Here is a 14,877-nt window from a genome sequence, read left to right as displayed (position 1 = left end):
ACTTCATATCCTTCAAAACATATATGCTAACACAAATTGGGGTATTTTAGCAACGTTCTAAATTTATAAGAGCAATATTTAAAATTTGTCCCTATTTTTGGGCCTTTGTTCCCCCATTATTTTAGGCTTTGTCCAGATTTCTTGTCCTAAGAGAGTGAGAGGTATGTTACATGACAGAACCATATCCATTAATATTTTATCATTTTAGATATTCCCTTAATTCTATCTGAGTTTTACTATTACTGTTTCTATTACTATTTTAACCCTGCAGTTCTGGAAAATTTTAGTCAAGTTTCTTACATCAGTATGCAGTCTGCACAAATTAGTGGTCATTTCTCTAACAACTGATGAGACATCCTTACCTTTTAAAGAGGAACTCCATATAGGCTCGCTAAAGATATATAAATTTCATTTCCATTCACAAAATACACCTGTGCAGTATTATATGACGCATCACACCTGTGCAGTCTTATATGACGCATCACACATGTGCAGTCTTATATGATGCATCATTTTCTAGCACAGCACAGTGTCACTTTAACAAGTTAGATAATAAATTTCATGTGAACACCAATTAAAGCTTATTAAACTATTAAGACTCCATGTTTTCACCCACTGTGGAGATACAATGCCATGAAACAGCCAACTAAATAAAATGTCCAGCACCCCTCTAGATAATCCCCCTCTCACCCTAAAATCATTGTGTTCCACGTGTACTTTTCATCTTCTCTACTCAGAGCCATACTGTTTGCAAAGAACCTCAGTGCTAGAACTCCTTTACTGGCTCTGTGTCTTTCTGCATTTTCCTACACCTTCATAAAACACATATTTTACTGCTTCCTATTCGACTTCATCCTTGCCCTGTTTTATAGAATACTAGTAGTTTCCCCATTTGCATTGCAGGGGCACAATTTTCTTCCTGTTTTTCACCTCTGATTTTATTTTCTAGAACTTTAGAAACCATTTCCTTAAGGCACACTTAATTCTACTGTCTGTCCTTCCCTTTCAGTGTTGACTAATGAAGTTATCAGTTACTGTTTTCATTTCCTATTCTGATTCTGGATGAATACACTTCCCTTCCAGTCCCTTGCTACTGCAGAAAGACCATGACATCACATCAAGACATCACATCAAGACATCAGGTCGATTAGCATTAACAAAGTATAAATTTCATCTTTGTTTCCTGTTCTGTATGTATGCAACATTTACTGTCTGATGTTTCTTTGGTCTCATGAGTGACAAAAAAAAAAAAAGCACCTATGCAGGGAGCAAAGCTGCTGGCCCCCTATATTATGCCATCATCTGTTCAGTTCCCTGGAACATTGCAACATTTTGTTCTCCCCACATCTCTTACTGCAGCCCTTCATCTCCTCCTCTCTCTCTATCTTCTCCCTGCTTTTCTCCTTTTCCTTAATTTGAGAACATTTACTCCGTGGGACCACTCTCTGCTGATCCATTTAGAGTCTCCTCTCCCTTGCCTTTTTATTCATTCATCACTCATGCAGATACAGATGATGCTTTCAGCCACTCTGAGCACACTTATGGTTTCTTTCAAACTCTTACAGGACTTGAACATCACCTTTCCTCTACATTGATGAGGAATGAAACTAACACTCCAGATGTTCAAATTGGTCCCAATTGCCAAAAACATCACATACAAATAAAACAAGAAGGAGCTAAAACATCTAAAAATGTATTACCCACTCTCCAAAAATGTCACATACAAATAAAACAAGCAGGGACTAAACATCGAAAAAATTAACATACAAATAAAACAAGCAGGGACCTTTCCTCTACATCCTGCTCCCAACAGCTGGGCTTAATGCATTGCCCCTCACCTTTTATAAAGGCCAGTCTTAAAAACGCTTGTAGCCTCTTTCATGCATAGTTTTTCCTGACCCAGAATCTTCCATGTTTCCCAATCGTATATTATTCATCGATCTAATTTAGGGACTCTGTTTTTGTTTCATATACCTGCTCCCCCTATTCTTGTCTCTCTCCCACATCCCTCCATGTATCTTGCCTTGATACTCCCTTCTTTGTTTCCAGCAAGATCTCTTCTCATTTTTTCCTTGCACATAGCCTGCCACTTGGAATTCTCCTTTTCTTACATTAGGAATCCACTTTCCATATCCACTTGTAACTCTCTCAACCTGGGAGCTTCTGGGTTAATTTAATGCTGAACTACATGCATACATTCTTTTAATGGTATTCAATCCATCCAGCATGGTGTTATCCTTCAGTTTCCTTTTGCCCATTTCATACCACACTCTTCCTTCAAGCCTAGTCAGCATCTTTAAAATTGCGCCTTTGATTGAGACTCTCACTTACAGTCCTAAATATGATGGTCTTTCCTTGTAGTTTTACTTATCTACCTGTCATCCATTTACTGTCTCCCAACGCTACCAACACTGTTTTCTTTTTGATACACTGTAACCTGGTAGTACTCCCAAACTCACCAGACACTCAGTATCACACTGAAGGACACTCTCTGATACTTCACCAACAAAATACAGTTGTCAGCCTGTAACTGAAAACATACCTTACCTAGATCTCTCTATTTCACCCTCCATGATGATAAATGCATCAAGGGTGGACACCTTTGTCTGGTCCTGATCAGGGCACTGTCTAACTCCTCTCTAATAAGCAGTATATGCGACTGATATGCACTTTCTTAAAACGCTCCTCTAACCCACTTCTCTACAGTGTCTCCTTTAGGAGTACATATCACACCATGTCAAAAGACGTTCATATATTGTACTGAATCAGTCCAGCATCTTTGTGTTTTTCTTGCTCTGCTCATTCAGGACTAGAAAATAACCCACACCAGAATACCCATCTAACCCATACCTCTTAACCCAAGAAATCTGGACTAAGCCTGCCATAATGAAAGTACAAATGCCAAAAATAGGGACAGACTTTAAGTATTGCTCTTATAATCTTAGAAAGTTGCTAGAATAACAGGGTATGTATTAAAATGGATTTTTCCAAAGGGTATGAAGTCTGAAACTCAAATGTACATTATTTACTAATTTCATTTCACAGATCATCCCTGTGATTTCTCAGAAAAACAAAACTTTTATGAGGAACATACTGAAATTTTGAGGCGAAAATCTGGGCAGTTGAGAGGAATGGTCTAACCTCCTTTTACACCCCCTTGCCCTTTTTTCAATAACATCAGGCTACAACTACTATATCCAGGCATCATGCATCTTATCCGCATTCATTATGATTTTAATATCAGCATGGATGACTGATGTAGGTCAATATCTGCCTAGTCTCTGTACCCCCCCCCCCCAATACTACTACTATTATGGCTTTCCTCCCCATAGTTGGATAAAACATTAAGTCATCTATGGTGATGTCTTCTCTCCATCTTTAAGAAATAATAAGAGTTCCACAGCATGAACAAAAACAAATTTACATTTTCCATAGCCATTTCAAACCTATCTAGCTAGCATTAGGCCAGCTAGGTCATACACTTGGGCAGTTGATGTATCAGTAGTGGAAATCATAAAAGTTCAGGTGTTTAGTCATAAACCTGAATAAATAATACCATCTTTATTCCACATTTTAATCCAAACCAGAATTTTGTGGTTCTTCAAAGCTGTGCATATTGCTTTCTGTCTGATTTAAATATTAAGGAAACATTAATTTTTTTCTGTGTACGTCTATAATGCTGTTGCAACATGTGGCATTGTTAAGCTAAGAAAGACTGATATTGTTTGGCTTTTAACCTAAAATGACAAAAAAACTACATTGTGATGTCTTCTAGTGTCTTCGTTAACTTTGGGTGTTTGGCAGGCCAACAGACTGCTGTGTTCATTGAGCATGTACAAATTTACATTATGAAATAAATGTGCACTTCTACCTGGTATGCCTTTTAGTACTGACATATTTTTGTCATTCTGTAGATTAAATAAATCCATCCACATCCCTTTTTCCCCAGTTTTGCACATGGAATCAGGGTGTCACATCAACAGTGATGATAATTTAGAGCCAATGTAAACTTCTTAATCTGTCCATCTTACAATGCCATGACTTGTATTCCTCTCCTCCCTTCTTCCGTCCACTGTCATTCCTTCTCTTCCTGTGTATGCCCTCCCTTTTATCCTACCTAATTCTTCCTCGGGAGCCCTAACCCTGAGCCTTCCTTCACCACCACATCAAACCACACCTTTCCATATTTCCTATTCCCATGTTCTATACCTTTGCCCAAGATAGATCCTTCTTATTTCTCCTGATTTTTTTCTCCACTCTATTTATCTGCCTCCATTATCCATAGTCCCTTACCCTTTTCAGTGTCTACAGATTTTCCTTACCTGACATGACACTGCCCCCTTCACTCTAACAGAATTGTAGCTTCATTTTCACTGCTAGACAGGCAATCTGAACACCCGTGTATACATTAGACAGGTACCCCAGGAAGTGTAGCAAGTAGAGGATTTACCTCCCTTCTTGAGAAGGCAATTTATTTAATACTTGTGGCAAATTTATGTGAACCCATCCAAACATCAAGACTTATCTTAAAAGAGGTTGAGGTGTTAGACCATTTAGCAAGCAAGTAAAGTTTGTTCCACAGGTAAGGAATTCTTTGGGTAATGAAACTATCCTTCCAGAAAGTCCTATTTATGCTATAAAGCAACCTTTGCAGTTTCATCCCTGGCAAAGGTAAATTACTTCTCTGAAATGCTCCTCTCCAATTGCACACTCCTCCACCCCTCTAAGTTCATTGTTTTCATCAACTGCTTTTCCTTCTGTTTCGTTCCTTTTTCTCATGTGGTCTACCGTTTCCTGCTTGTGTTTCCCTGTGATTACCCACTCTGCTTTTTCCTATCCTCATCTCTACTCACTGTAAACACATTGTAAAACAAACACAGTTTCTCACCATTAGGTTTATAGTCTGTGTTCTCCATTGTTATCCTTCTACTTCTCACCAAGCTGATAAACATCTACATCCCTTTAGCACTTCCTTACCCTCCCTCTGTAATTTTTTCTAACCTTAATTATGACCCATCTCTTCCCTACCTTCACACTATACTCATCAATATCATAACCTTCCACCTTGAATCTCACCCCACAGCCTTCAGCTGCCATCTTAACAGGATTGCCCTCCTCTTACATGCTGATTCATTAAAGTCACTGCCTCCTCTTGTGATATAGCTAGCCTGCCTTTTGCTTCTGCTACTTATTACTGCTACCATTGTTTCTTGTGCTAAAAACGACGTTAAAGTAAAATAAAATATCAAAAAGAGCATAAATAGAATAGAAAGCATAAATGTCAACCAAAGAATATCCTTACTGAGCAAGTAAAATCCCATGGAAAAAGGAATATATACACAGGCAAATTAACCAGGGTATACAAAACAAAGAACCACTGGAAACACAATATATATGTATTGTAGAGCTTTCAACATTTCCCTTTCCCCTTCTGGGGTGGCCTACACTTTTTTTTTTTTTTTACAATACTGCATCTCTTCTAAACATTGCTAAAAGGTGAAAGAAGGTGATCCTCTCCCCAAAGTTGGCTCCTGTACTTGTGCTGTAGGTTTCCATTGATGGGAAAATGAATGAAATCAAAACTAACAGGTGGGTGCTGATCATCGGCAGGTACAAAAGGAAAACATTTTAAGAAAAAAGTATTCTTTCTTTTGTAAACAAAAACAGTCTGTATTTCTAATTATAACAGAGGGACTGGCAGAAATACATTGGCCATTTCCACAAAGAATGTCATGGCTTTAAGAAGTTACCCGGGGTCAATGTTACAGACTGATAAAACCCTCAATATGACACAGATTACCAACGTTCAGCTTATGGCTCAGGCTGTGAAGAAGCTGGATGGGTGTGGTTGGGGGAGTAAGAAGCCAATACCAGCTATCCCATCCTTTGAGGAGGAAATAATAGTTATGGTTGGCAAGAAGAACTCAGCAAGCACTGAAGTGTAGCATTGACCTGGGATGTGGAAACACAGACACACACACACACACAGACACACACACACACACACACACACAGACACACAGACACACAGACACACACAGACACACACAGACACACAGACACACACAGACACACACAGACACACACAGACACACACAGACACACACAGACACACACAGACACACACACACAATTGGGAAGGCATTGCTGGTTCCTATGGTGAGGTAGGTGTCCATGTCAGTCAACAAAGGTAGGGTTAGGACCTTAATATAAAATGCTCTCACAGCCTGGATCAGTAGACTGAAATGATGACACAGACAGCTCTGTGGCTGGCTGTATGAAGGTTCCTTCCAGTCACCTCTTTTCCTCATGCTAGGGATTCCCCAATGCTGGAGTGATGAGTGAGAGCAATATTGACAAGAATGGTGTAATAATGAGCACGCATGCAAAGATAAAGGCTTTTAAAAGTCATTCATCTTTAAACTGAAGCAGTCTGTTTTCCTCTGATTATAACAAAGCGGGAACAGAATATGACCATTTCCACACTTCAAAACTCTACAAGTTAGCCTGCTTCTATGGCATGCAATGATAAAGTCCTGACTGTGACCTAGATGACCTATGTTTCTCAAGTGGCTCTTGTTCTGGAAGACCCTGGTGGAAGAGGGTGTGTGTAAGGGGCTGGCTTGGGCTCACTCATTCTCTGTGTTGGGGGGACAGGTTGGGCTACTGCAGTGGTGACATACAGGAGTATAAAGTATATGATGTACTGTATGGGTTGGCGTGCCAAGGTCTGCAGTGCTGACACATACAGGAGTATAAGGTATATGATGTGCCGTATGGGCTGAAGTGCCAATATCTGCAGTGGTGATGCATACAGGAGTATAAGGTATATAATGTGCTGCATGGGTTGGGGTGCCAAGGTCTGCAGTGGTGGCACATACAGGAGTATAAGGTATATGATGTGCCATATGGGTTGGAGTTCCAAGATTTGCAGTGGTGACGCAGGAGTAAAAGGTATATGATGTGCCATATGGGCTGGAGTGCCAAGATCTGCAGCGGTGACACATACAGGAGTATAAGGTATATGATGTGCCATATGGGCTGGAGTGCCAAGATCTGCAGTGATGACACATACAGGAGTATAAGGTATATGATGTGCCGTATGGGCTGAAGTGCCAATATCTGCAGTGGTGATGCATACAGGAGTATAAGGTATATAATGTGCTGCATGGGTTGGGGTGCCAAGGTCTGCAGTGGTGGCACATACAGGAGTATAAGGTATATGATGTGCCATATGGGTTGGAGTTCCAAGATTTGCAGTGGTGACGCAGGAGTAAAAGGTATATGATGTGCCATATGGGCTGGAGTGCCAAGATCTGCAGTGGTGACACATACAGGAGTATAAGGTATATGATGTGCCATGTGGGTTGGAGTGCCAAGATCTGCAGTGGTGACACATACAGGAGTATAAGGTATATGATGTGCCATATGGGCTGGAGTGCCAGGATCTGCAGTGATGACACATACAGGAGTATAAGGTATATAAAGTGTCATATGGGTTGCAGTGATTAGCATGCTGAACTGCAGCATGCCTCATGAAGCCACAGGACTCCGCATGGGTACAAGCTTACATGCATCCTCTGAAACACCACTGGGGGAGCATTATAGCTCTCAGGAGAGGCGAGAGGAGGTAGGTATATAAAACAAAAAATACACATTCCACAGCTTATGATGACCCATACTTAGAATTTGAGTCCTATCTCTATGGAGAACAAATGCAACAGTGGGTTCTCACATGAAAAGGGAATAGCCTCAATCATGATAAACAATGAATAGGTCTGTTGTACTCTCACCCAAAAGAGGTCCACTCACTCCTACCCCAATGCAGAATGAATGGGCCTGCCTTTTGCATTGAAGACAACAAATGGAACAGCTGGGGAACCAAGAGATGCCTTGATTATTATGTGGTAAATAGGGACCAAAAGTACTTAAAAATAAATAAAACCTGTATCTGTTGACATTAAAATATTGTCCCTGCTCTGTGGTTATTACCATGGTCTTTGATTAACAGGTTGTCACCTTTCCAGCAATATGCCAGGTGAAACAAGAATTCTACTAGAACCATATTCTCCATTTGGGAGATAAAACAGAGAAAACAATCCTTATAAGTAATAACACACCACTATGCTTTTGGACATTGAAGTACTCTGCTCTGTAGTAAGATAGATCACAATGACTACTGAAGTCAGTATGTATTAAAATGTATAAGATTTATTTTTAGTATAAATTAGGACAAATGAATAAATGTACTGCTTATTTTGGAATCTTCCGTAGCCAGATTCAGAAGTTGCACAAGCTGGAAGAAAACTAGCAAAATATTTTGAAGAAAAACTGAAGGAACTTTATCCTGACAAGGCATTTTTAAAGCAACATCGAGATAGCACAGAACAAGAAGAGACTGAAAATGCAGATAAGTGCGTAAATTCATTTGGTTTCTTGTGGCCTTTACATGATCAAGAACATGTAAAACCAAAGAAAAGACGACGCCATTCTGCGCATCAAAAAACTAAAGACCCAAGTTATAATCCAGGTGCTTCTTAAATATCTTTGCATGAGTGAAATGAGAGTAATACATACATTCTTATCCCTTTTTATGACTTGTATTATGATATCATTAGCAACACCTATTTATAAAAATAACACTTTAAGAGATATAACAAGCTAGTGTTCCTTTTTTTTTTAAAGATATATTTCTTTAGGAACATTTGCTTTTTCCTTACAATAGTCGCTATTTTTGCAAATTCCAGTTCATCAAAATGTAAAGAAGATAAACATAGTGCAATATTTTAACAGTAATGGGAACATAGTTCCCTGTGCTTGGATTTCCTACTGCATTGCATTTTCAGGTCTGTTATTTAGTTTGAATTTTTTTTTCATTTTATATACCAGGAAATTAACTGGTCATCATGGCCCCTTTTAGTTACAACCTAAACCACAAGGTTAAGAATAAGGATAAAATGTTGACAGCTTTTAGAGCATTATGTTAACAAGTAGAACAGAACCAGAGTGCTCAGAGAAGCTTATGCAATTACAAGGAAAACATACAAACTCCCCACGGGCAGTGACCAGCAGTCAGGATTGAACCCTGACCCCAAGAGGTAGGAGGCAGAGACATTAACCACGTAGGCACCATGCATTCATTGGCAGTGTTTGAAAAATTGGAAGTAATTTGTCTTTAAAGTTATCATTTTCTGTTAATGTTTAAAACAATGGTAGTTTATAACAAAGTTTACATTTTAAGGTCTACCTAGTAAATGAGATTAAAGTGCATTTACTTATCTTTAGTTTGATAATATTCATGTAATCTGCTGAGTGACTGAAGTTGCACATTTTCTTCAAACAAAACTAAGGTATATAACTGCTAAAACGTTATGAAATATAGTATATATCTTTCTTTTTCTATTAAATTAAAAAATAATGTCCATCTTGAAAATATATATGCATAATGTATCCAGCAACAAGAAGCATACTAGAATGAAACTTTTTTCCATGTATTGTATAATTCACGTTTCAGCATCAAGGTCCTTAATCAGAAATTTACCATCTTAAACAGTTCACCTTCTTGAATCCCACTTAGTATTGGGTACGAATATTCCATCCTAGTAATGGGTATGAATATTCCATCCTAGTAATACTACTAAACCATAGATGAGTTCTAATTATGAGTTACTTCATAAAACAACTTTTACATTCTTCTCATAGCTGGAGTAATTATATAATGTATGCAAAATGCATACAGTCAATTGGGAAATTGGGAAAATGAATTTAAACAACTGAATCTTTTAATGTATTTTTTTATGTTAACCTCACAATGATTTAACAGTTTGAGCTTCAAAAATATCTTTACAGATATGACTAAAAAATGGCTGTTGTCAAAATTTAGATCTTGAAGGATGCAATACTTAGGATATATACATTAATTTTGTTAATTAACAGGCAGCAAGGATGCTTTCTTAAAAAGCTGCACTTCAGAATCATTCTACAATACTTTGTGTACGAGTTTGTTTCTCTGTTCTCCACTTTCACATAGAAAAAAAAGATTTTATCATGTGCCATTTACAATATATTCCTTAATGCATATGTTATACTTTTTTATAGGTTCATTGGTTTATTGGTAAGGTCTAGGCTAGCTACCCTTGTGGGCCATTTTAAGTCTAGCCAGTTTCCCTTTGCGTGCTCAAATTAAGCTATCCCATTTGTTTGGAGGCTGCCCTTATCCATTCCATGGTCGATAATTATATAATACCTTCAATGAGAATCATTAGTCATACTACAAATATTTGAGGAGACCCAATGCATGGGATAAAGCATTTATGTGCTGCCTCTGTCCATTAGTAGTACAGGGGGCAGTCTTGGGGTAAATATTCTTTTTCCCATCCACAGAGCCAAGTTGAGCTTGAATATGGAAAGGGATAAACTTTGTTTTATGTGGATGGGGAGTCTGTTCCGGAGGAGCAGTATCCTCTGCGAGATATACCGGTCCCTCCAAACCATTCTGTTGATTTTACAGAAGAGGTTTAGATCCCTAGACCAAGTATTTCTGATGTCATTTGACATGCTGATTTGTAGTAAATCCAACAGTATTCGGTTGGAAAATGCCTTATACGACAGACACAGGTCACCTCTTAGCAGTCTGTAAGATACCGAGTATAGTGGGAGTGCTTAGAGTCGGTCATATAGGACATGTTGTTTAAGCCTTTTATCCTTTTATTAAGGTATCTGTGTGGCATTTCAGTTGTTACATGTGTCTGAACGGATTCACTATACAATCTCAAAATACTGAAATATCGAATTTCAGTATGTCGAGACTAAATAGTGGAAAGTGCAGTTACGCGAAACTGCACTATGTCAAATGTGGAAATGTCGAATCTGCTGTCATGGTGTTGCGTTTGTGATGTGTGGTGCGGTTTGTGGATTTATCTAGGGTTTCAGGTAAATGGTGTTTGTGTAAGGGTAATGGGTAGGGATTTTAGTGTGTGCGAGTGTGTGTAGTGGTGTTTTTTGTGTGTCTAGTGTGACCTCAAAGTTAGAATATATAAGTATGGGGGTGTGGGGGGGTGCAGCCCCTGTGCTTATAGGTAGGGTAGGTGGGTTTGTGTGTTATGTTGTGTTTGTGTGTGTTATGTTTATTTTAGTGTAGTTAGGTTAGGTGTGTGTGTGTGTGTGTGTGTGTGTGTGTGTGTGTGTGTGTGTGTGTGTGTGTGTGTGTGTGTGTGTGTGTGTGTGTGTGTGTGTGCGTGTGTGTGAATGGTTGTGATTGTGCTGCTTGCGGTTTTGGGTTTTCAGGTATGTGGGTTTTCCACTATTCAGTCTCAAAATACTGAAATTCAACATTTCAGTATTTCGAGTATGTATAGTGAATCCGTCTGAACAGACACATGCCAATAGGGCATCATATTCAGTAAATAATCTAATGAGAGCTGAGTAAAGGGAACAATGACATTCTTAGATCTAGACAAAATCCCTTTGCTTAAAAGCTATGCGATATAAAAGGACTTTCTTACAACAGTGGATACATATTGGTCAAAAGTTAGGTCATTGACTACATTTGTTCTCAAATCCCTAATAGCTGGGTCAACTGTTAGGGGCACATCCTCATTAACTAGGTTATAATGGGAGTTTGACCAAGTAACTTCAATCCAAGACATTATTTCAAACTAAAATACTATGCATTTCTTCTGTTCTGTTGCTGATACCCAAGTAAGAGACATAGTGATTTTGACCAGAAAATATATTGGCTCTAGTATATCCAGTTATCTGTAATGATAAAAGAAAACTGTTTAAGTGAAATGTCTCTTTCCTGTTTCTGTAACTTCATTTATCTGCTGGTAGAGTTACAAAAACACAGTAGATAAATACACAAGAATCATATCAATGACAGTTCTCTGCAAGGTAAAGGTAATTCCATTTAGAAACATCTTTTGCCAGTGTGACTTTACATGACATCTCCTACTTATTCAAAGTTAGTTTCAACCATAGCTCGCAAACTTCTTCCATATGAATTCTAATTGTCTGTCTTCACATGTATAAAATCCCAATAAATACATAAACAAAGAATTAAAAACGGTTATCTGCCACTACATATCTTTCAGCTAATAATTAGAAAAGTTAACATGAAAAAATGCTAACCTAAATTGTAACTTGGAATAGTGAGCTTTTGTGAGACAGCCCTTCTTTTATGATGTTGCAACTGCTGTTAAGTTTGTTAAGTTACAGTTACACTGCCAATACAGTTTTTATCCTTCACTAAATGTGAAACATATTGTACATGTCATCCTTTCCCTCACCATCCAGGTAAAAATAAATATTAGCATTGTGTTTTTTGACCTGACTGGTGCAACATTTTCCTCTGTTACCATTTCCAAATAGATTGGTTTGATTTGATATATATATTTCTATTTATATTACCATAAAGAATCCCCATTTCTAATAAGAACAGTTTGATATATCTTTTCTGTTTGTATTACTCTACAGAAACCTGTGCAGACAACACACAAGAAACAGCTGTGCAGTTATAAATGTCAAGTCATTTGACTGACCTACTTCTAGCACAATAACTCTTGGCCATTTGTGCACAAGTAGATTCACAGTTATGTTTTATACTAATTGTTAACCACACTAAAATTAATCTCTAGCTGTCATGTATGAGCAATGTTAATAATATATATGTGTAAGCAGTTTAGTGTTCTAGATTAAACAGAAACAAAAGGCATGAACTGCATTGTGTAGACACTGTATATAGACTTATACTAAGAGTAAAATATCAATATGCCTGCACCCTGTAAATATATTTCATTGGAACATTTGGAAAGGTTAAACCTATTCTGAGAGAGAAATAAAGTTTATTATAAATTGTAATAACATTTCTAACAAAACAATCTCTGTATTGTAAATAGTTTGTGGATTTACTTTCTCACAAAAGTAGAGCTTCTTAGTGTTGCCAAAAAAATTACACTTTGCCTGGCAAACAATTCCCTACAAAAAATGTGTTTAATTATGTGATGTAACATTGTAAGAAGACTGGAAAGTAGGTACGAAGTAACCTTTCTTCTCTTCTTGTTAAAGTATAACAACAGTTACTGAAGTTTTTTTTAATCAGGAAAAACACAAATGTATGTTTGACACACACACACACAAATGTGTGTGTGTGTTACTAAATATCTAAATACGTAAATATCAAGAGGCTAATATCACTAAAAATATCTAAAGTCCAAAATATCAACAGTTAAAAATAACTAAACACAAAATTTCCAAAAAAACCTAACCATAACCATATCCTCCCCCCCACACACACAGCTAATTATATATACCAACTGCGATGTTGCACAACAGTGGGGAAAGGGCATATACCCTTTCCCGGTTTAACTTCAGTTTACATATTTTTAACTGTCAATATGTTGAACGCTAGATATTTTCGTCAATATTTAGGTTGTTCATATTTGTGTTTAGATATTTAGTAATAAAATAAATAAATATACGTATACACACACACACACTATATACAGATATGATATAAACACATTCACGCATGACTAAAACAAGCAAAACAAAATAATTTTTTATGCTTTGATCCTGTAAATTGGTTATTACAGTGTGGCTCTAAGACTGCATTCAGGAAACCTAAATAATTTCTAAGTATGGATCAGTTGATTTTTATGTATGCTTTATTCATTAAGGGAACCCCTGGAACTTAATGGTACTAACTCTGAGATTATAACTATGGGGTAAATGGACAGTCTAATGAATAGTAAAACTGAATATTCTTAGCCTCAGAGGTAAAATGACTTCAATGTTAGAATAATTAGATGACAGCAGTTGGGGGTATAGCCAACTTCAACTATGCAGTGGTGCTTAACATACATAAAAACATGTCTAACTATTTCTAATAGTAGATGTTTTGTTAATTTTTTTTTTGTTCCGACAAACATCAGAATATTTTATGCTTTCATCCCATGGAATATATTCAGATTTATTTTTTCAGTCATGTAGATTCAGAGTGAGTATCTATGTGTGTGTGATAAATTTGGCTACATCAAGTAACAGAACCATGTTATAGTGCAGTTTATACTCTTATTTAAGCTTTATTATTATTCCCCTTTTTAACCATTGTAGTAGACTAAATTGAAGTGTGGAAAAAATATGAAACTAAAGTAATAATTTAGCTAATACTGAAGATGATGTTTCATTACACAGCTCAGAGACAATAATGTGTCAAAGTTTTATTATATATTTCCTAAACTAACTGTAAATTGGAATGCAAAAGACACATTTCCCCTATTTTGATCATTCCTGGAAATGAGGTAATCACACTGTGAATAGTATTCTGTATAGATGCAAAATCTACTGAAAAAGAAGTCAATTATTAACTCCATTGTAAAGATAGTATAATAAGCCTGACATAAACTATATGTATATCAGCTGTATGGCTTACATATATCTTGGCTATCTGCTATATCAATGTTGTCATTCAGAAGATTAACAAGCCTACACATTGTTATCCTGTTACAATATAGTGTATAGATAAATATGCTGATATATGAACAATTTAACTGAAACTGAGTAAAATTTATAATTGGTACTAATGAATAACAATGCCGGCATATATATATATATATATATATATATATATATATATATATATATATATATATATATATATATGTATGTGTGTGTGTATATATATATATATATATATATATATATATATATATATATATATATATATATGCACACATTTACATATATATATAGATATAGATATAGATATATATATATATATATATATATATATATATATATATATATATATATAAAGCTTAATATTAAATATAAACAAAATACTATTAGCTCATTTATAAGGAAAATATCCACTACATA

The 14,877-nt window shown here is 36.6% G+C and overlaps 1 protein-coding gene across 1 annotated transcript in view; it reads left to right on the top strand.

Moving 5' to 3' along the window:
* The window catches only part of TRIM66 (tripartite motif containing 66), a 419,382-nt gene extending 409,031 nt beyond the window's left edge, over positions 1–10,351 (top strand). Inside the window, exon 19 of the mRNA XM_044082811.1 lies at positions 8,275–10,351. Within this exon, the coding sequence (XP_043938746.1) occupies positions 8,275–8,541 (267 nt within the window). The 3' untranslated portion in view covers positions 8,542–10,351. The remainder of the gene's footprint in view (positions 1–8,274) is intronic.
* Positions 10,352–14,877: the final 4,526 nt, after the last annotated feature.

Source organism: Protopterus annectens, chromosome 9.part0 (genome assembly GCF_019279795.1).
Source record: "Protopterus annectens isolate FY-2018-M chromosome 9.part0, PAN1.0, whole genome shotgun sequence".
In the NCBI taxonomy this organism is placed as follows: Eukaryota; Metazoa; Chordata; order Ceratodontiformes; family Protopteridae; genus Protopterus; species Protopterus annectens.
The sequence above is the reverse complement of the archived record's forward strand: the minus strand, read 5'-3'. Positions and strand labels throughout refer to the sequence as shown.